Source organism: Cydia amplana, chromosome 25 (genome assembly GCF_948474715.1).
Source record: "Cydia amplana chromosome 25, ilCydAmpl1.1, whole genome shotgun sequence".
NCBI lineage: Eukaryota > Metazoa > Arthropoda > Insecta > Lepidoptera > Tortricidae > Cydia > Cydia amplana.
Window position 1 is genome coordinate 1,714,392 of NC_086093.1, and position 23,554 is coordinate 1,737,945.

The following is a 23,554-nucleotide window of genomic DNA, read 5'->3' on the forward strand; positions in this document are numbered from 1 at the left end:
TTTTAGGCCTCGTGTATGTCATTGATGCGTCCAAGATGACATCGTAGAATGGAGTACCACGAGGAACTGTTTTAGGTCCAGTAATATTAATGTATTTTAATGACCAGAATAGAACCTAGACCTCAGATTGTGAATAATAGTAGTGGCTACCCTACGCAGAGTTTCGCGTAATATTCCCTATTCTCATTATGCAGAACCAGCTCAGTAGTTTTGTGCGACCTATCTAAAGCTTTCGATTGTGTAGACCACACAGCACTATGGGAGTGCCTCAACAAGGACCTGTTTTAGGTCCAGTAATGTTAATGTATTTTAATGTCCAGAATAGAACAGTACCTGACACTGTAGTCGTGGAGCCGGAACACGGCGTAGTGGTTGTTCCGGAACACGGGGTAGTTTTGTGCGACCTATCTAAAGCTTTCAATTGTGTAGACCACAGCACTATGGGAGTGCCTCAAGGACCTGTTTTAGGTCCGTTACTATTCGTCATGTATCTGATGGGACAGTACCTGACACTGTAGTCGTGGAGCCGGAACACGGCGTAGTGGTTGTTCCGGAACACGGGGTAGAAGTGGTCCTGGGTCCCCTGTAGCAGCGCGTGGCAGGCGGTAGTTTTGTGCGACCTATCTAAAGCTTTCGATTGTGTAGACCACAGCACTATGGGAGTGCCTCAAGGACCTATTTTAGGTCCGTTACTATTCGTCATGTAGCAGATGGGATAGTACCTGACACTGTAGTCGTGGAGCCGGAACACGGCGTAGTGGTTGTTCCGGAACACGGGGTAGAAGTGGTCCTGGGTCCCCTGTAGCAGCGCGTGGCAGGCGCGCGGCCCGCGCCTCCCTGGGTACTCCGACTCCCAGATGTCCTCGAACGAGCAGCCTTGCCTGTTATAGTTGGTCAAACCATAGAGAAAAAATACATAGAGTGCTCACTCCATACATCAGTTTTACTACTAAAAAGACTATTAGCATCTAGCATCGAGTAGCGGAACTATCAGTACTGCTACTTGACAATAGATGTAGCACCGACCGGAAAGTCTTATGCTGTTGAGATAAGACTTTCCGGTTGGTGCTACATCTATTGTCAAGTAGCAGTACTGATAGTTCCGCTACTCGATGCTAGATGTAGACACTGAAATTAATAGTGTGAACTTACTTAACTTACAATCTTACTACTTATAATCTTACAGTCTTACTATATTTCTATATGGTCAAACCAATTTGTCAGTAATTAAGAACAAAAAAAACTATACTCATCCTTTTCTTTTGGGTGCTAGTACTAGTGTAAAACAAAGATAGTATGATTAACTCTGTCTATGTTTGAAATGAGACAGTCCTTTGACAAAATATAGATTTTTTTTATAATTATTTATTTACTAACTTTTGCCCGCAACTTCGTCTGCGTGGAATTCGTTCCAGCAGTAAGAGTAAGTATAGCGCCTGGATAAAATGTAATGGCAATAGTTTTGAGCATAATATGCTTAATTGCTTACACCAATTACCAGGCAATTCATTAATTTTCTCATTGCCACTCCCCTTTTCACCCTCTTTAGGGATGACTTCCGACATAAAAACTATCATATGTCCTTCCCCGGGACTCAAACTATCTCTATGCCAAATTTAAACTAAATCCGTTCAGCGGTTTAAGCGTGAAGAAGTAACAGACAGACAGACAGACACACTTTCGCATTTACAATATTAGTATGGATATACATGGTGTCTCTGACCATGGGGCTTTAAATCCAGGGCTTGATTTTACTCTCTAAACTGAGCTGCTTTTACTATGGGACCAACCCTAAAATCGGGGAAAAATTTTTGGCTTTTCCATAAACGTCGACATTTGATTAGCCAAAATGTATGAAAAAGTAAAAAAATAATTCGGGATTTCGGGGTTGGTGCCATAATAAAAGTACTTAGCTCAGTTTAGCGAGTAGAATCGAGCCCTGGATTTAAAGCCCCATAGTCAGAGACACCCTGTATAGTATGGATTTGATCAGGACATGGGAAAGTCTTATGTTTAGGTACATATATATTCACGAAAATCAAGAATGAATTTGTCTATAGGAGAATAGTGATAAAATCGGTGCACCAACACTATGGACGTGGTCTGATATAAATATATTGTATTGTATTGTATTGTATTGTATTACCATAGAGAGATAGTAAGACAAGAGTGCTCACTCCATACATCAGTTCAGACTATTAATTTCAGTGTCTACATCTAGCATCGAGTAGCGGAACTATCAGTACCGCTACTTGACAATAGATGTAGCACCGACCGGAAAGTCTTATCTCAACAGCATAAGACTTTCCGGTCGGTGCTACATCTATTGTCAAGTAGCAGTACTGATAGTTCCGCTACTCGATGCTAGATGCTAATAGTCTTTTTGGTACTAAAACTGATGTATGGAGTGAGCACTCTATGTATTTTTTTCTCTATGGTATTACCGAGTCCTGCCGTAGCAGTACTTGTTCTCGACGATGAGGTAGATGGCCTTGAGAGCCGTCAACTCTTTATACAGATCATCGGTTGTGAATTTTCCATACGTTTTATATACGGCGTAAGCGCGGGCTCTGAAAAAAAAAATAGACACTAAGAAATCCCATTTCTGGGCAAAGATAATTGTAATAGAGAGGTAAAGTCTAAGAAAAAAACGTGCCCCTTAGTTCGACATCCAAAACAGATGGCGCTGCACTGCGCCATTTGTATCGAGGTCGCTGAATTGTCAAACGTCGATTTTTAGGGTTCCGTACCCAAAGGGTAAAAACGGGACCCTATTACTAAGACTCCGCTGTCCGTCCGTCCGTCCGTCTGTCACCAGGCTGTATCTCACGAACCGTGATAGCTAGACAGTTGAAATTTACATTTTTTTTAATAATTTTATTAAAAAAAATGTGTATTATTTTAATAAATTTACATCACAGATGATGTATTTCTGTTGCCGCTATAACAACAAATACTAAAAACAGAATAAAATAAAGATTTAAGTGGGGCTCCCATACAACAAACGTGATTTTTGACCGAATTTAAGCAACGTCGGGCGGGGTCAGTACTTGGATGGGTGACCGTTTTTTTGCTTGTTTTGCTCTATTTTTTGTTGATGGTGCGGAACCCTCCGTGCGCGAGTCCGACTCGCACTTGGCCGGTTTTTATTGACAGAGTTACCGCAAAATGTATGTACATCACCATCTCGTTTACATGTCAAATTTTAAGAACGAAATTGTCTTACATTTTACGCATCTTACTCATATAATGGGTCTCTTTTTGGGTCGGCGGTTAAAAAAATGCAATATAGAGTATTTATATTATATTGTATTGTATTATATTGTATTGTATTGTACCTTGCCTCCTTATTCTCGTAGTGTGGATGCGCCACTAAAATGTCATTCAATAGAACTTGCTAACTATGTAAACAAACCGCCATACTAAAATTGACACTAAATGTCAATTTACTAGTAACTTTTGTTTACAAAGTTAGCAAGTTCTATTGAATGACACTTTACGGGCCACCGCGTGGCTAGCATGACTGTGGCCAGTATGGGCATGGCTGTGTATTGTACTGTATTGTATTGTATTGTACCTCGCCTCGTTATTCTCGTAGTGAGGATGCGCCACTACGGGCCGCCGCGTGACTAGCATGACTGTGGCCAGTATGGGCATGGCTGTGTATTGTACTGTATTGTATTGTATTGTACCTCGTCTCCTTATCCTCGTAGTGTGGGTGCGCCACTACGGGCCGCCGCGTGACTAGCACGACTGTGGCCAGTATGGGCATGGCTGTGTATTGTACTGTATTGTATTGTACCTCGCCTCCTTATTCTCGTAGTGTGGATGCGCCACTACGGGCCGCCGCGTGACTAGCATGACAGTGGCCAGTATGGGCATGGCTGTGTATTGTACTGTATTGTATTGTATTGTACCTCACCTCCTTGTTCTCGTAGTGTGGGTGCGCCACTACGGGCCGCCGCGTGGCTAGCATGACTGTGGCCAGTATGGGCATGGCTGTGTATTGTACTGTATTGTAATGTATTGTATTGTATTGTACCTCGCCTGCTTATTCTCGTAGTGTGGATGCGCCACTACGGGCCGCCGCGTGACTAGCATGACTGTGGCCAGTATGGGCATGGCTGTGTATTGTACTGTATTGTAATGTATTGTATTGTATTGTACCTCGCCTGCTTATTCTCGTAGTGTGGGTGCGCCACTACGGGCCGCCGCGTGACTAGCATGACTGTGGCCAGTATGGGCATGGCTGTGTATTGTACTGTATTGTAATGTATTGTATTGTACCTCGCCTCCTTGTTCTCGTAGTGTGGATGCGCCACTACGGGCCGCCGCGTGACTAGCATGACTGTGGCCAGTATGGGCATGGCTGTGTATTGTACTGTATTGTATTGTATTGTATTGTATTGTATTGTACCTCGCCTGCTTATTCTCGTAGTGTGGGTGCGCCACTACGGGCCGCCGCGTGACTAGCATGACTGTGGCCAGTATGGGCATGGCTGTGTATTGTACTGTATTGTAATGTATTGTATTGTACCTCGCCTCCTTGTTCTCGTAGTGTGGATGCGCCACTACGGGCCGCCGCGTGACTAGCATGACTGTGGCCAGTATGGGCATGGCTGTGTATTGTACTGTATTGTATTGTATTGTATTGTATTGTACCTCGCCTGCTTATTCTCGTAGTGTGGGTGCGCCACTACGGGCCGCCGCGTGACTAGCATGACTGTGGCCAGTATGGGCATGGCTGTGTATTGTACTGTATTGTAATGTATTGTATTGTACCTCGCCTCCTTGTTCTCGTAGTGTGGATGCGCCACTACGGGCCGCCGCGTGACTAGCATGACTGTGGCCAGTATGGGCATGGCTGTGTATTGTACTGTATTGTAATGTATTGTATTGTACCTCGCCTCCTTGTTCTCGTAGTGTGGATGCGCCACTACGGGCCGCCGCGTGACTAGCATGACTGTGGCCAGTATGGGCATGGCTGTGTATTGTACTGTATTGTATTGTATTGTATTGTATTGTACCTCGCCTGCTTATTCTCGTAGTGTGGGTGCGCCACTACGGGCCGCCGCGTGACTAGCATGACTGTGGCCAGTATGGGCATGGCTGTGTATTGTACTGTATTGTAATGTATTGTATTGTACCTCGCCTCCTTGTTCTCGTAGTGTGGATGCGCCACTACGGGCCGCCGCGTGACTAGCATGACTGTGGCCAGTATGGGCATGGCTGTGTATTGTACTGTATTGTATTGTATTGTATTGTATTGTACCTCGCCTGCTTATTCTCGTAGTGTGGGTGCGCCACTACGGGCCGCCGCGTGACTAGCATGACTGTGGCCAGTATGGGCATGGCTGTGTATTGTACTGTATTGTAATGTATTGTATTGTACCTCGCCTCCTTGTTCTCGTAGTGTGGATGCGCCACTACGGGCCGCCGCGTGACTAGCATGACTGTGGCCAGTATGGGCATGGCTGTGTATTGTACTGTATTGTATTGTATTGTATTGTATTGTACCTCGCCTGCTTATTCTCGTAGTGTGGGTGCGCCACTACGGGCCGCCGCGTGACTAGCATGACTGTGGCCAGTATGGGCATGGCTGTGTATTGTACTGTATTGTAATGTATTGTATTGTACCTCGCCTCCTTGTTCTCGTAGTGTGGATGCGCCACTACGGGCCGCCGCGTGACTAGCATGACTGTGGCCAGTATGGGCATGGCTGTGTATTGTACTGTATTGTATTGTATTGTATTGTATTGTATTGTATTATACCTCGCCTGCTTATTCTCGTAGTGTGGGTGCGCCACTACGGGCCGCCGCGTGACTAGCATGACTGTGGCCAGTATGGGCATGGCTGTGTATTGTACTATTGTAATGTATTGTGTTGTACCTCGCCTCCTTGTTCTCGTAGTGTGGATGCGCCACTACGGGCCGCCGCGTGACTAGCATGACTGTGGCCAGTATGGGCATGGCTGTGTATTGTACTATTGTAATGTATTGTATTGTACCTCGCCTCCTTGTTCTCGTAGTGTGGATGCGCTACTACGGGCCGCCGCGTGACTAGCATGACTGTGGCCAGTATGGGCATGGATCCCGCAAAGGCCGCTTTTGCTCCTGTCTCTGTTGAGATCCAGTTGAGGAGTTCTTCTTGTTGGTAATCGCTGAATTCACCTGAAAATATACATTTACAGTAGGTACATATAGTGTTACTTTTCCGCACCAGTGCGGGAATTAGTACTTTCCGTGCTTATGTCGAAAGTATATATGGCCATATTTACTGTAAAACGTTGTAATCGTGTCGATTTAAAACACTCCCTTCGGTCGAGTTTTAATTCATCACTACTCGTTGCGAATTTCCTAATTTCCGCACTTGTATCGTAATAACTATTTTTTTGATAGTTATCAATATCAAAAAAATAGTTATTATTATTACTGCCCATCGGCAGTGACTTGGGATGCCGTGTTATATTTAGAAGGCGTTTATTTTAAGTTTATTTATAGATAGTTTGTATTATTATTTTTAAGCTTATTTAATGTTTCATGTTATAGTTATCATTAAGTATCAAAAAAAAAATTACCTATATGTGACATTTCAGCGCTCATATTGACGCTGAGGCGGTGCGCAAGCGCAGCGCAGCCCGCCACCCAGCACAGTGGCAAGTATTTTTGTACCGACAGAGGCACCCTGTTGAAAAACAACGCTGTTAGATACTTTTTACGATTATAAACTTTATTATTACGCCTTATCGTACATCGACAAATGCCAAACAAAAAGAAAAAAAAACCGGCCAAGTGCGAGTCGGACTCGCGCGCGAAGGGTTCCGTACTATTACGCAAAAAACAAACCTGATCGACTGATATCATTCATAAAAATTTGTAAATACCCTATTGAGCCACTTGGTATAATAATAAATAAATAAAGAATAAATATTATAGGACATTCTTACACAGATTGACTAAGTCCCACAGTAAGCTCAAGAAGGCTTGTGTTGTGGGTACTCAAACAACGATATATATAATATACAAATACATAAATACATAGAAAACACCCAAGACTCAAGAACAAATATCTATGTTAATCACACAAATAAATGCCCTTACCAGGATTCGAACCCAGGACAGCGGCTTAACAGGCAGGGCAAATATACTGTGTGTTGTGGTATACTGACTTAGATACGTACTTGTGGTTAGCGTTTACGGCGAGAGCGCTCACAACGCACAACTGCATACCCAACAGAAGTTTGAGCCGCATAACTAGAGCCGCTAGGATCGCGAACACACACAATTGAGCCACTTGGTACACCACGGCTGGCTCAACTTTGAGCCGACGCATATAACTCACTGTGGAATCGGTCATGTCCATTTCTACGTCGTTCTGCAATAGAAAACATCTATAGTATAGTATACACAAAATAGTTATTTAGGATACAAGTGCGGAAAAGAGGAAAATCGAAAATCGAGTGGCGATAAATTAAAACACGACCGAACGGAGTGTTTTAACCTTTTGGACGCCAATGACCGATATATCCGCACCGCAGGTTAAACGCCAAAGACCAATTAATCGGCACAGACCACAGAGCAACATCGACCTACGTGCATATGCATAACGTTCAATTTCAGTTTTGACACTTCGGTGACGTGGCGTGGCGTCAGCGTGACAGCTTTTGTGTTTGACACGGCGTCGAAAAGGTTAATTGCAATCCGGAGGTCGCGGGTTCAAACCCCGGTTCGTACCAATGAGTTTTTCGGAACTTATGTACGAAATATGATATTTACCAGTCGCTTTTCGGTGAAGGAAAACATCGTGGGGAAACCGGACTAATCCCAATAAGGTCTAGTTTAGCCTTATGTTGAAAGGTCAGATGGTAGTCGCTTTCGTAAAAACTAGTACCTATGCCAATTCTTGGGATTAGTTGCCAAGCGGACCTCAGGCTCCCATGAGCCATGGCCATAGAGAAAAAAATACATAGATTGCTCACTCCATACATCAGTTTTAGTACCAAAAAGACTATTAGCATCTAGCACAAGGACCGGAAAACCCCTCTTTACGCTTAATCCTATCCATTCGGTAACCCAATCAATTCGGTTACCTTATCATTCGGTAACCCTATCATACTGTTACCTGATTGTAACGGTAAGCTTATTGAAACGGTAACCTTAACCGTTAACCGAGTTAATCTCAAAACCCCATCGCGTTAGGGTTTTTGTTAGGGGTTTTTAACCGGTTTTTATTCAGTTATGGTAACCTTTATTATCGGTTGCTTATTGGTTTGCTACATTCGTATTTAGTGATGTGCCGTCAGTCAAATACTAACTAACTTAACTACATATTTTATAATAGTTTATTTTGTTATTTTTGTCAATTTTCTTAATTTTGCTTATTTTAATGTTTTTGTTTATTTTACTTATTTTGTTTATTTTTTTATTTTGTTTATTTTACTTATTTCATTCATTTTATTTGTTATTAATTTTGTTAATTTTATTAATTTTATTTATAATATTTATTGTATATATTGTATTTATTGTATTAATTTTAGTTTATTTATTTTATTTATTTTATTTATTTTATTTACTTTATTTACTTTATTTACTTCATTTACTTCATTTACTTCATTTACTTCATTTACTTCATTTACTTCATTTACTTCATTTACTTCATTTACTTCATTTACTTCATTTACTTCATTTACTTCATTTACTTCATTTACTTCATTTACTTCATTTACTTCATTTACTTCATTTACTTCATTTACTTCATTTACTTCATTTACTTCATTTACTTACTTTACTTACTTTACTTACTTTACTTTATTTACTTTATTTACTTTATTTACTTTATTTACTTTATTTACTTTATTTACTTTATTTACTTTATTTACTTTATTTACTTTATTTACTTTATTTACTTTATTTACTTTATTTACTTTATTTACTTTATTTACTTTATTTACTTTATTTACTTTATTTACTTTATTTACTTTATTTACTTTATTTACTTTATTTACTTTATTTACTTTATTTACTTTATTTACTTTATTTACTTTATTTTATTTATTTTATTTATTTATTTTATTTATTTTATTTATTTTATTTATTTTATTTATTTTATTTATTTTATTTTATTTATTTATTTTATTTATTTTATTTATTTTATTTATTTTATTTATTTTATTTATTTTATTTATTTTATTTATTTTATTTATTTTATTTATTTTATTTATTTTATTTATTTTATTTATTTTATTTATTTTATTTATTTTATTTATTTTATTTATTTTATTTATTTTATTTATTTTATTTATTTTATTTATTTTATTTATTTTATTTATTTTATTTATTTTATTTATTTTATTTATTTTATTTATTTATTTTATTTATTTTATTTATTTTATTTATTTTATTTATTTTATTTATTTTATTTATTTTATTTATTTTATTTATTTTATTTATTTTATTTATTTTATTTATTTTATTTATTTTATTTATTTTATTTATTTTATTTATTTTATTTATTTTATTTATTTTATTTATTTTATTTATTTTATTTATTTTATTTATTTTATTTATTTTATTTATTTTATTTATTTTATTTATTTTATTAATTTTGTTTATTAAACCTAACCTAACCATTGTTCATTAATTTTTGTCATAAGCATTTATTTATTTAATTTTATTGTTAAACATTTTTTTTTACTCTATTAAACATTTAGAAGACCTGACGTATTTTCCTTTAGGTATATAGTTAAATGTTCCCAAGTTTTAATTCAGGCGTTCTGGGTTTCTGGCTTATATTGATATAGCTTGCATTTTTATACTACATACATTACTACTTAATTCCTTTTACTCTTTCGGGTTTAAAAAAATCCCGTGAATTGGAGAAGAAAGTTTTGTTGGAATGTAAAAAGCATACTAAGTCTCAAGTCTCAGAGTTGGACTAAAAATAACTTGAATAAGAAGAAGAATAAGAACATACATTTTATTCTTATTCCAATCGATTTGAATAAGAATAATTCTTACACTCGTTATTTTAGAATAAAATAAAAGTTAATAAATCATGTCACTTTTATTTTATTAAATGAAAAATAAAAAACGGAATATTTATTCCAGGTGTAGGATTATTCTAAATAACGTTTTATTCAATTAGAATGTTAACTATAGATAGATAGTAAAATGAATGTTCGGTATTAAAACCTTCTCCGTTTAGTTATATTGATTTTATACATTTAAAACATTGACATATTAAAAGAGTGTGACTTTTCTATTTAGATTTGCACCAAAAACATGTATTCTTTATTAATAAATAAGAAACAACGATGATACGTGTTTAAATATACAATACATAATCCACTTCAATTTCACCCCTCTTTTCAATGGTCGGATTGATTTGATTTTTTTTTTAGCGTAAAAGATTTTATTGTGATAGATAGGTACATTTTTTGAAGTCTTCGAAACGGTGATGATAATTTTATAATGAAGCTACATATAAAGTAAACTGCGAAATTATAATTATGATGGTTCAATGTATATTTCTTTGCGTATTAAGTATGTATGTATTTTGTTTATGATTCCTATCAGCCTTGAGGTCATACGTGTGCTATCTCTTTCACACCTACGGAAAGTGAATGAGATAGTAAATTACTGCAGGTAAGAAAAGAGTCCTACGCTTATCACTAGATTTGCAGAAAGTTGCAGGCGTGTTTCCACTTGAGACCGTCATTTATTACTCATTGGTAATAACAATAGGATTAAGTCGTGGCGTGGTGAATTCTTTGTCAGCATTTGCTAAACACGTGCGGCAAGCGTTGTGTCAAACGATATTAATATCTGTTAATTTCCGTCTAAATAATAAATGCAAATTTTAAATATCAGAAGAACTTTTAAAAACACCATAAGTCTTGGTAGTAACTCGGACACTGAAACCACATACTAAACATAATTCGAAAACAGAAAATAAACATGAGTATTTTCCCCATTTGTTCCTGCCCAACGTGACCGCCGCGATACATGAGGCGGGGATATATGGGAATGATTTAAATGAAGCGCCTATTCCCATCTGTGCCCGGCGGGGAGAAATAGGAATACACCATATCGAGCCATTCCTTATCCTACCTTTAAAAACATCTTTCTTAGGGTTCCGTACCCAAAGGGTATAAACGGGACCCTATTACTAAGACTCCGCTGTCCATCTGTCTGTCACCAGGCTGTATCTCATGAACCATGATAGCTAGGCAGTTGAAATTTTCACAAATAATGAATTTCTATTGTTGCTATTACAACAAATACTAAAAACAGCATATAATAAATATCTAAGTGGGGCTCCCATACAACAAACGTTATTTTTTTGTTGGTTTTTGCGTAATGGTGCGGAACCCTTCCTGCGCTAGTCAGACTCGCACATGGCCGGTTTTTTTTATTCATAGCAGCTGAATTGTACCTGATGATTTAGATCACATTAAAAGAAATACGGGTATCGTCCAATACCAAGACTATGCGGCAGTAAATTAAATTTGTAAGATTTTATTGCATAAAATCAGGTATAAATTAGACAAGAAACATAGTAGTTTCTTGTCTAATTTACTTCTATCTATACGTAACGCCTATACGGCACCCAGACTGCATGTTTAATCTAGGAATATTATTTAGAATATAAAATCATGATCTTGGGGCACGGCAGTGCCCCCGCCAAGTCGAGCGCGAAGCAAACACTGCCGTACCATCCTTTACTGGAACCATTTCGCCGCATTTTCAGGCCCCTATTTGAGAACCTCTGGATAAGACCAGAACGCAGAAATTTTCGTCATCCAGTAAGTTATAATCACATACTTAAAATCCAATTTCAAGTCTGTAGGTCATTTAGTTCCGAAGTTAAGCGAAAGCAAAGTTTCGCATTTATGACACTCATTCACTCATGATCATCAGAATAGAACTAGTACTTCCCATAAACTCAGAGAGCTGAAATTTGGTACAGAGTTAGGATTTAATGGCCACATAAAGGGTACACCTAAAAATATTGCAATATCACTCACGTTTTAAAGATCTAAGAACTGCATAAGTAAGTTTGTAATCCCATATAAATATATGATATTACAAATTTACTGTTGCAGTTCATAAATGAAGATATATTTAGTTATGATATGTGTATACATAGTATGGGTATGAGTACCCGAAAAGAAGGACTGCCTACAAAAAGAGATGAGATCCCTTAAAAAAACATTACATGTAAAAAGGTGCAAGTCTCGCAACGCTTTTACTACAAAAAAGTTTTGAGATGTAATGTGAAACCAAGTCGGTTATTTCAATCAGTGCCAGGGGGTATTAAAACCGTATCAATAAGATATCTTTAATTTGTAATACATATAATGACTTGGCAATCGCACATAATGCTTTACTCGTACCGTACTCGTAAATATGTGTAATGCTCAAACTGCAATTAGCGCTAGCGTAATGTTCAATTAGAATTATTTTAATAGGTGACGATGATCCTTTTGCCATTATGCAGCCGTGCGATGGCCAAGTCATTATACGTATTACAAATTAAAGATATCTTATTGATACGGTTTTAACACCCCCTGGCACTGATTAAAATAACCGACTTGGTTTCACATTACATCTCAAAACTTTTTTGTAGTAAAAGCGTTGCGAGACTTGCACCTTTTTACATGTAATGTTTTTGATGGGATTACATTTATTTGATTAAGAATTATTCTTATTCAATTTTTTCACATACTAATTATTTCCGATCAAATTTATTTAAATAATTTTGACGGGAATAAAATCGACATGATTTTATTCTTAGGAATTCTTATTTAAATAATGATTTTATTCTTGAATGACCAACACTGCTTACTAAGTATGTATGTATCTATTTAATTTAAACAAAACTATTTCACCTAGCAATGTTATAGATACCCAATAAATATAATGAATTCTGGTATTAATGAAAGATTTGAAGTATTAAAATAAGTTTATTTATCACTGCTATAGATATATATTTTCTGATCGCTGCATTAAGCGGTACAAGGTAAATTACGGCTTTTAGCTCATACAAACTCACCGCATATGAAAACATTTTAAACTAAAGTCTATTTTTTTATTCGGTAGACTAAAATGACATTTCATAGTATGAATGAACATCATGTGTCATTTCATTTCATACTGTGAAATGTCATTTTAGTCTACCGGATAAAGAATAGACTTTAATTGCTTATTATAAAATAAGCTCGTAATAACTAGTACATATGTCATTTGTTAACAATGGTAAAATATCTACCACAATCCACTAGCGCATGTATCTTTATCACAAAGTGATTTTTTTTAATCACTCTATCTCTATTCTCTGGAATCTAAAGATAAATTATACCTAACTATGTACCAGTAAAATTACTAGTTAGGTAAAAATTTTTCTTTAAATCAGTCTTTAATCTGTAGGTACATACCAAGTGTGAACCCGAAAATAAAAATAATAATCTAAGTAGCATAAAATATAACTATGTAAATAATAGCAGATATTACTAGGATAGGATGTTGTTTACTTGCAACCCCTTTTCTAAACATTTCTAAACTAGAATTGCTCCGAAACACAACAATAGGAACACACAGGTATAAAGATAAACAAAGGAATAACCACGCTGCCTGCGGCTGTCGCTCCAAAATAATACTGTAATCGCTCACTTATGTTTTCAACTTTAGCTTAAGGACTCAAAGTGCAATATTGTTTGAATTGACAATAAGCGAAGTTACCGGCAAAAAAACTTGTTTGTGCTGGAGGCTTCATAGACCGCCCATGCCAACCACGGTTATTCAATAATGAGTTGAATTTAAGTCTGCGTAAAGATTACAATCGTTTGAACTGGTTCAAAACCTTATTATGAGGTAACAGAATCGACTGGGTTTTTATTTCGGTTACCGGTAACAGGGGTTAACTCGATCTGATACGGTTACCGAATCAAAGTGTTACCTTATCAGACGGTTACCGTTATGGTAGGGGTTTTTATAACCACTTCTAAAATAACCCTATGAAAAACCCCGGTTAAGGTAACCGGTTCCGGTCCCTGATCTAGCATCGAGTAGCGGAACTATCAGTACTGCTACTTGACAATAGATGTACCACCGACCGGAAAGTCTTATGCTGTTGAGATAAGACTTTCCGGTCGGTGCTACATCTATTGTCAAGTAGCAGAACTGATAGTTCCGCTACTCGATGCTAGATGTAGACACTGAAATTAATAGTCTAACTGATGTATGGAGTGAGCACTCTTGTCTTACTATATTTCTCTATGGCCATGGCAAACTGGGACAACGCGAGGCAGATGATGAATCATACGAACCTTTTCCTTGCTATCTGTATTATTTTCTATCCCGCTGTCTTCATCTTCTAGAACCTCCTTTTCCACAGTCTTTTTCTCTTCTCCAAACCACGAGTACACACGGACACACACACCAAACACAACCATAGGTATTAAACATGTTTTACACATATTCACAACAGTACTTAAAGGCAAAAAGTCAAATACTTCCGAACAAGTATATAATAAAGTGTGAAAATTTTTATAACTAGTGAATTTAGAATACAATATATCCCACACGTGAGTGTCGTCTTGTATTTCAAGAAAATCGCTTATCAAATGCTTTAAATATAGTGATGATGTGATTACTATTAGAAATCTTAGAATAACTAACCAAGATTCTACAAATAGATCGAACCTATTCTGCACTTTTATTCTAAACGAGCTGAAAAACAAACAATACGTGGAAACGACTAAGAAAAATGACGTGTACAAGGAAGTTTTCAGCATATCGTTCCCTTGTAACAGTAAGACGGCCATATGGAGACCGCAGAAGTGTGAGTGGAGGAAGATGCAGAGGGCCTTAAGGTCGATTATTCTGAGTTGCTCCATTAGGAAGAAAATTAGGGTTTGTGTGAGGAAGACGAATTGGGAGAACTGCCAGAATAGGAGACAGAGGCAGTTCAAAATGAAGATTGACACCTGAAAAAAAAATGATTTAATAAACTTTTATACAAAAAAAAACATTTTGGTCATGAGGGTCACTTTATTTAAAGTGTCCCCTACACTTTTTTTTTTCAAAATTGGGATTTTTTATGTTATTTCTACTCAGAATCATGAGCTCTTTTGATCCTAATAGGAGAAAAAGTGTCCCAAGATTTCCATACATATTTCGATCTTTCCATTCCGAAACCGCCATACAAAGTCTATGAAAAAATGGTAACGGAATGGGAAAAAACCTAGGGACACTTTTTTTTCTTTTTAAAGGAGCGGCCATGTTCTCATTAATATCTAGACAGATCTAGCAATAAGCTACGTTATTACTATGTGAATAAGGTCCATTTTACCTGGAGACGGCAGTACGTGCGACCATTCCGCAGTTGCGTTGCTTTTAGGCCCATAGTAACGGTGCGGCCATGTTTTCAATAATATCTAGACAGATCTAGCAATAAATCACCTTATTACTATGACAATAAGGTCCATTTTACCTGTAGACGGCAGTACGTGCGACCATTACGCAATTGCGTTGCTACTAGGCCCATCTGTAGTAGTAGTAACGGAGCGGCCATGTTTTCAATAATATCTAGACAGATCTAGGAATAAGCCACCTTATTACTATGACAATAAGGTCCATTTTACCTGTAGACGGCAGTAAGTGCGACCATTACGCAATTGCGTTGCCACTAGGCCCATCTGTAGTAGTAGTAACGGAGCGGCCATGTTTTCAACAATATCTAGACAGATCTAGCAATAAGCCACGTTATTATTATGTAAATAAGGTCCATTTTACCTGGAGACGGCAGTAATTGCGACCATTCCGCAATTGCGTTGCCACTAGGCCCATCTGTAGTAGTAATAAAGGAGCGGCCATGTTTTCAACAATATCTAGACAGATCTAGCAATAAGCCACCTTATTACTATGACAATAAGGTCCATTTTACCTGTAGACGGCAGTACGTGCGACCATTACGCAATTGCGTTGCCACTAGGCCCATCTGTAGTAGTAGTAACGGAGCGGCCATGTTTTCAATAATATCTAGACAGATCTAGCAATAAGCCACCTTATTACTATGACAATAAGGTCCATTTTACCTGTAGACGGCAGTACGTGCGACCATTACGCAATTGCGTTGCCACTAGGCCCATCTGTAGTAGTAGTAAAGGAGCGGCCATGTTTTCTCGCTCGTTCGGAGCCCACTGTACCCGGGTACACTTAAAACAAAATAAAAGTTCAATAAATACATATTGGTAATAAGTTCAACTAAAATAAGGACGTTCCGTGTTCCTAGGGTTCATCCACATAGTACGTCACAGCAACAGGGGGGGGGGGAAACCCAAGTGTGACAGTAGGTACGTATTACTACTAAAAAAATCGAAATTTTGTGTGATGTAATAGGGTATTTGACTGTATTTAAAATAAATTATTTTACAGTACATATGGTGCTACTTTCCCGAACTATTCGAACTAGGAACTAGTGCGGGAAATAGCACTTTCCGTGCGTATGTCGAAAATTTATAGTGCCATATGTGCTGTAAATAAACGTTGTACGATACACGTGCGAATAGGTAATTCGCAACTCGTGTCGATTTAAAACACTGTTTTAATTTATCGCCACTCGTTTCGAATTTCCTCTTTTCCGCACTTGTATCGTAAATAACTACATATTACACCATACATGACATACAGCACCAGAAGATTAATAGAAAAACGTAGACAGCAGTTATTTTTAGACACAATTTCTATTTTAAAACCCGTATAAGACTATAAAGAGTAGGTTATATGATTGTGACGTCACATGCTAGTGTTTCATATAAATTCCATAGAAGCAAAATCGTTTCGACAGTTCGAAATAAAACACTGATTTGACTAGTAGACAAATACCCTATTAATCGCTTCAAATCTTGTATCTTTTAGAACCACATATCGGTGTCTGATTGATCTGTTTGTAGTGTAGTGAATAACGCTCATTTCGAGGCTTAAAGACTCGAACCCTTAAAGGGGCCCACTGATTAACAGTCCCCTTAAGACTCTCGAGGCTTAACGCCTCAAAGGCGGCAAAGACGATTTCTTACATCGTAATAAATACAATTGTCAAAGTCAAGATGAGTCATTATTCGAGTCTTCAAGACTAACGAGTCTTGAGAGCTCGAGTCTTTAAGCCTAAAAATAAATTTTTGGCAAAAAATTCTTTTTTGGTACACGCTTTTATCGCTAACTGTACTTTTCTTACGACAGACAACTAATACTCATCGAGACAATTCTAAAAATCCCTAACACAATTAGGTTGCGTCCATTACATAGTTACATATAGGTCGACCTATAAAAGCGTGTTAATAAGCGCCATACACAACACTGTCTGTTTGGCATACTTCGGTATTTCCGATGACAACGTAATAATGCTAACATGGAGCTCATCTGATGTAGTCGGAAGGTAGCCAAAGGAATTCCTTTGTGGAAAATCGTAAACACGTTGGAAAAATTTGAAAACAAGCGCATTGCTCATTTGAACAATCCCGAGAAGTACTTGATATGAAATGAAATGCGTTTATTTACTCAACATTATGTATGGACATAGAGAAAAAAATACATAGATTGCTCACTCCATACATCAGTTTTAGTACCAAAAGACTATTAGCATCTAGCATCGAGTAGCGGAACTATCAATAAAGAAACTGCTACTTGACAATAGATGTAGCACCGACCGGAAAGTCTTATGCTGTTGAGATAAGTCTTTCCGGTCGGTGCTACATCTATTGTCAAGTAGCAGTACTGATAGTTCCGCTACTCGATGCTAGATGTAGACACTGAAATTAATAGTCTAACTGATGTATGGAGTGAGCACTCTTGTCTTACTATATTTATCTATGATAATGTCAATATGCAAAGTACAATCGACAATAAGAGTGTGTATCAAAATAGTGAATTTACGATATAAGTGCGAAAAATAGTGAAAATAGTGCGAGAAATTTGCAACGAGTGCCGAATTTTAAAACACAACCGAAGGGAGTGTTTTAAATCGACACGAGTTGCGAAGTACCTATTCGCACGTGTATCGTACGTTTTACAGTGCATATGGCAGTTTAAATTTTAGACATACGCACGGAAAGTGCTATTTCCCGCACTAGTTCGGGAATAAGCACTTTCCGTGCCTATGTCGAAAATTTTATGGGCCATATGTACTGTAAAACGTTGTACAGTACACGTGCGAATTTAGCAACTCGTGTCGATTTAAAACACTCCCTTCGGTTGTCTTTTAATGTAACCACTCGTTGCGAAGTTCCCACTTTTCGCACTTGTATCGTAAATAACTGTTAACAGTAACTTGTTATTCGTTCAGATTTTTGAAGTGAAAACTTCTTTAGCGGCGCTGTGCAATTTTTGAGGTGGGGAAAAAATATTAAACTCGAGACAGCGTAAGACGATCACGTGACCGTAAGATTTAGATGGCATTTAAATCAATAAAGAAAAACTCAATGACGTTACATGAAAAACTGTTACATGTAATGTCATTGAGTTTTTCTTTATTGATTTAAATGCCATCTAGTGAGTTTCGCTCCAACTGGTATTAATATAACTCGAGTACTAACAGTGATGTGCTTAGGGGTTTCAAGTAATTAACGCTAACTAACGCTAGATGGCGTTAACCTCAATTATACATAGTGCTGCAGACATTTTGCAGTAGTAATTGAGTTTTCACTTCTGCCGGCACTCCCGGAGTGCTACCCGTTGTTTTTTTTTAAGTACATTTATTTTATTTACCTCAATATGGTTCGCGAAGTACTGCGCAACGGCTAGTAGTCCGCCTAGGACGCTATTGCTGTAACAATAGAGGTCATTTTAGATCGCAGATCATATAAAACCGGCCAAGTGCGAGTCGGACTCGCGCACGAAGGGTTCCGTACCATTACGAAATATTTTTCAGCTTGTGAGATTTTTATTATTGTATGTATGTTAGTTTGTAAGGTATGTGTCTATGGGCTGTAGTTACCTGATAAATTGATAATAAATGTTTTTTTTTTTTTTTAATTATGAAAAAACGGCAAAAAAAAACACGTCTGTTGTATGGTATATTTAAATATTTATTTTATTCTGTTTTTAGTATTTGTTGTTATAGCGGTAACAGAAACAGAAATACATCATCTGTGAAAATTTCAACTGTGTAGCTATCACGGTTCATGGGATACAGCCTGGTGACAGACAGACGGATAGACAGATAGACAGACAGACAGACAGACGGACGGACAGCGAAGTTTTAGTAATAGGGTCCCGTTTTTTTCCCTTTGGGTATGGACCTGTAAAAAGCGTAGGTACCTACAATATTTTTATACCCACATAGTTTTATACATGTTTTACAAGGTACAGTCAGCAGCAGAAGTTGCTAAACGAGCGAGGTGTTAAAAATTACCTCGACACTTATTCTATTAACAATAAAGTCGCGTCAAGATCATTTTGAACACTTCGCCCGCTTAGCAACTTCTGCTGCTGACTGTACATACCTCAAACTATATGCCGAGAAGAACAGAAATGCATAAAGTCGCGTCAAGATCATTTTGAACACATCGCCCGCTTAGCAACTTCTGCTTTGCTACAGGTAGCTAAAAGTACATCCGTTCGGCCCCAATTTTGGGGAAAGCCATAAGCCGCGCGTGGCGCTGTCGCCACCTAGCGGCCATATCTGTGCTGATCGTAGCAGACGCGTTTTGTTAGAGAGTGAGTCTTCTGTACTTAGTACTATTATTTATTCTGTGACTGTACATACCTCAAACTATATGCTGAGAAGAATAGAGCTGCTACCAACAACCCGGCCAACCACCAAACAGCCTCCAAATAAAACAGAATAGGTTCGCCCAGGCCCACACAGCTTTGCACCGGTTCTATTTCATCACCGCGGTACACCAAGTGACACTGCCGATACGTCGAGGTGTTCAACCACGGTTCTAGGTAGCGGTACATCGCTCCTATCAGGACCTGGAAAAAATTGTCAATGTTGAATTTGTAGTAGTAACAGTTGTAGTAACACATGAGTTAATTTACAAAGTGAAGTTTAAATTAATTTTTAAAAAGCAGAAACGTCTGCGAACGATGCTATTAAGCTTAGAATAACCCCTAGAACCATATGGTGGAAGATTTGCTGATATAGACATAGAGACATATAGTAAGACAAGAGTGCTCATTCCATACATCAGTTTTGGTACCAAAAAGACTATTATTTTCAGTCTACATCTAGTATCGAGATCTAATGCTCAACAACATAAGACTTTCCAGTCGGTGCTACATCTAGTGTCAAGTAGCAGTACTGATAATTCCGCTACTCGATGCTAGATGTCGACTATGAAAATAATAGTCTTTATGGTACCAAAACTGATGTATTGAGTGAGCAATCTATGTATTTTTTTCTCTATGAGGTCTTTGTGGCTCAGTTGGCAGAGCGCTGGAGTATCAATTAGAGATGCACCAGATATTCCGTTACTATCCGGTATCCGGCCTATCCAGCCCTTATTTTAATATCCGGCTGGATACCGGATATTTTAATATACTATCCGGCCGGATACCAACTTTGCTTGATTTCGGATTAAACAAATTGGATTTAAGAAACATTCAATGTTTATCGCGATAATTATCAAATACTATAATTAACTGGATAATTTCGAACCCTGCCTAAAGCGATTACTGTATTAACTTACCTCCGGAGCGATGTTGAATCTGTTAAACGCATTAACCTCCTTTGGGAACTCTACGAGCCGATCATACATGAGTTTAGACACTCCGGCGATGAACGGTCTCTCTTCAACCACGGTCTTGTAGTACGAGTAGTAGAAGCCCATCTCGGTGCGGAGTGCGATCTCCCGCTCCATGGTCGAGAGATGAGAGAAGTTGAAGTTGTTCTCGAAGATTGTTGAGACGTACAGGTAGTGGAGATAGCCGAGGGACAGAGCTGGAATGATGAGTTACATTAGAAACATTGACATAGATATCTAGGGACTGGCTTTACGGGCAATAATAATGAGGCATGACAGGGGCCAGTACAGCGGTGTGAAACCGCTACAACGCGATTGGTTGATGAGTTCGCATCACGCGCGCGATTGGTTGACGAGTTCGCATTACGCGCGCTATTGGTCGCAACTATTCACCTAATCTTTTATCTAAGATTTCGATTTGATGTCCTAATCGGCGAACTCGCTCCACAAACCTTTTTGCAATTGACTTTGGGCGCACTACGTATGCAAGAAATAGCTTCTTAGCTAGAGCGTGTAGAACTTATAATGAAAAATTTGCTGATATAGATATATTTCATTTATCATTACAACAGTTTGTTTCTGCAATAAAAAGTACAGTTAATAATAAAAATAATATCCATTAGTAATTATATTATTACATCATACTTGCCAACGTTTACATGTTGTTGTTATGTGTGTTTTTTCAATAATTCAAGTTAGGTATTTGAGTTTTGCATGTTGTAAATTCTATTAATGTTAAAATAGGTTTAAGTTTAAATTGTATTAATGTTAGCTTCTGAGCAGCATAACTGTTACTATTCATTAGTGGAAACTGTGTGGCTTGTCAATGTGTTATCTGATTTACTATGTGTGTTGTTTTTGCCTGTTTGTTTCCCAAAGGTTTAAATAAATAAATAAATAAACTAGTCGCGTCAGACTGCACGATTGGCTGGAATTCGTGGGTAGCACCGCTGAACTAGTACGATGTTTAGTGCCCCATTAGCCCGTCCTTAGATATTATACTTCAATGAGAAACCAGCTTTTGCCAAGAAAGGAGGGTGGGGTGATTTGGCTATTTGACCAATAAGGGCAAGTGTGTCACCGGATAGGTTATTCTAAGTTGTATCAGGCGTGTCTCACTCCGCGATTTCGGCGCTTTCCTACAGGTAGCTAAAAGTACATCCGTTCGGCCCCAATTTTGGGGAAAGCCATAAGCCGCACGTGGCGCTGTCGCCACCTAGCGGCCATTTCTGTGCTGATTGTAACAGACGTGTTTTGTTAGAGAGTGAGTCTTCTGTACTTAGTACTATTATTTATTCTGGTGGTTGTATAACTTTTACTATAGCATGTAGTCTGAAATCTTTGTGTGAAAAAAGTCATTGCCGCAAAAAGTACAATACAATACATTTGATATTTACATATAAACATGGTGAGGAAACCGGAATAATCCCAATAAGGGCCGGACCGGATAATCTCTAGTTTACCCACTGGGTTAAAAGGTCAGATGGCAGTCGCTTTTGTAAAAACTAGTGCTCACGCCAATTCCTGGGATTAGTTACCAAGCGGACCCCAGGCTCCCATGAACCGTGGCAAAAATGCCGGGGCAACGCGAGGAAGATGATGTACAAATAAGATTAGAAGGTGAAAAGGCTCTCCAAAGTTCAAGGCTCTCTAAAAAACTAAATTAGACTCAAAACAAACATAATTATAATTACTTACCAATCAGACCAACTAAAGTGTATCGTATAATTTTCTCAACCGAATATCGGACAGGTTTTTTTACGCTCTCGGCATTAGCCGGAATTTCTTCCTTTTCCATGGCTGGTTTTTATTTAAAACATTTTATTTTCAAAGCAAATATTATAACAAATATCAGGTGATTTTTATTGTATTTGATGGACGATTTGACACTAATGAATGAATGTCAGAATGTCAATGTCACTGATGTGACTGATATATAGCTTTTAAATCAAACAGGGGAAAATGCATACAACAATACATTGCTGTTAGGTACTCAGTTTTGACAACAGTGACATCTGTGTTTTAGATCTCGAGCAAAGTTTTCCTCGAAAAAATAGATTAAAAAAAAAGAGTAACAGTTAATGTCACTTTATGCATGTAACATCCATGTTTAAGCATGATTCTATTTTAGCGCGATGGTTAAACACAAATTTCTTTAAAATAATCTATTTAAGAAAACAGTTTAAAATACAAAAATAAGATGGCGCCACATTTGCATACGATCGTATGATAGTGATGTCAACATGCAGCATGTACAACATATGTACAAACATTATTTACCTGTGGAATCTCAAACAGCGTTTATAAAGTTTGCTACTCTTTAATTACCAATTTCATGAATCATGAAATGAAAAAAATATATAAAAGCACTTGTTTTTACACGTATAAGTATGTATATATTTTAAAACAAGTAAATATTTCTACTTAATAAATTGCTTGGATTTAACGTTTAATTAGGTAATTATGGCCTCTTTTCTTACCTAAATAAATTCTGGCACAATATAAAATAGTTTTAAAATAAAAAAAGAAAACTTAACTTTTTTAGTGGCTTCCAAGAATTATTTTGACGGGAAATGGCCAGTTAATATAAATATTTAAACCGTAAATCAAAAAGGTTGAATAACAAATGCAGTTAGCTGAAGTGAAGGGCAACACAGAACTATTTATGATTTATAGTTTGGGGACTGATTCATTTCAAATAAAGATAGAGAGAATCATACTGTATCCCCATTTAGTAAATTTCATCGAAATCGTTAGAGCCGTTTCCGAGATCCCCGAAATATATAAGTATATAAATAAATAAACAAGAA

At 37.4% G+C, this 23,554-nt stretch overlaps 1 protein-coding gene across 1 annotated transcript; it reads right to left on the reverse strand.

Moving 5' to 3' along the window:
- Window positions 1-451: 451 nt before the first annotated feature.
- On the reverse strand, window positions 452-22,633 carry LOC134659878 (protein C-mannosyl-transferase DPY19L1). The gene is made up of 12 exons (XM_063515585.1): window positions 22,443-22,633; window positions 20,691-20,941; window positions 19,766-19,974; window positions 18,766-18,823; window positions 16,098-16,217; window positions 14,328-14,987; window positions 7,182-7,375; window positions 6,579-6,685; window positions 6,009-6,171; window positions 2,445-2,570; window positions 723-881; window positions 452-620 (listed from the first exon to the last, which is right to left on the reverse strand). The coding sequence occupies exons 1-12, from the start codon at window positions 22,540-22,542 to the stop codon at window positions 452-454; spliced, it is 2,316 nt and encodes a 771-aa protein (XP_063371655.1). The 5' UTR covers window positions 22,543-22,633.
- Window positions 22,634-23,554: the final 921 nt, after the last annotated feature.

Bases quoted from the DNA above. Each gene is read 5' to 3' on its own strand.
- LOC134659878 (XM_063515585.1), bottom strand. From the start codon at position 22,542: ATGGAAAAGGAAGAAATTCCGGCTAATGCCGAGAGCGTAAAAAAACCT. The intron at 16,218-18,765 runs GTAAATAAAATA...TTTTGTTTTAAG, and splicing joins ACTTCGCGAACCATATTGAG to TGTACCCGGGTACAGTGGGC. The intron at 882-2,444 runs GTAATACCATAG...CAACTATAACAG, and splicing joins TACTGCTACGGCAGGACTCG to GCAAGGCTGCTCGTTCGAGG.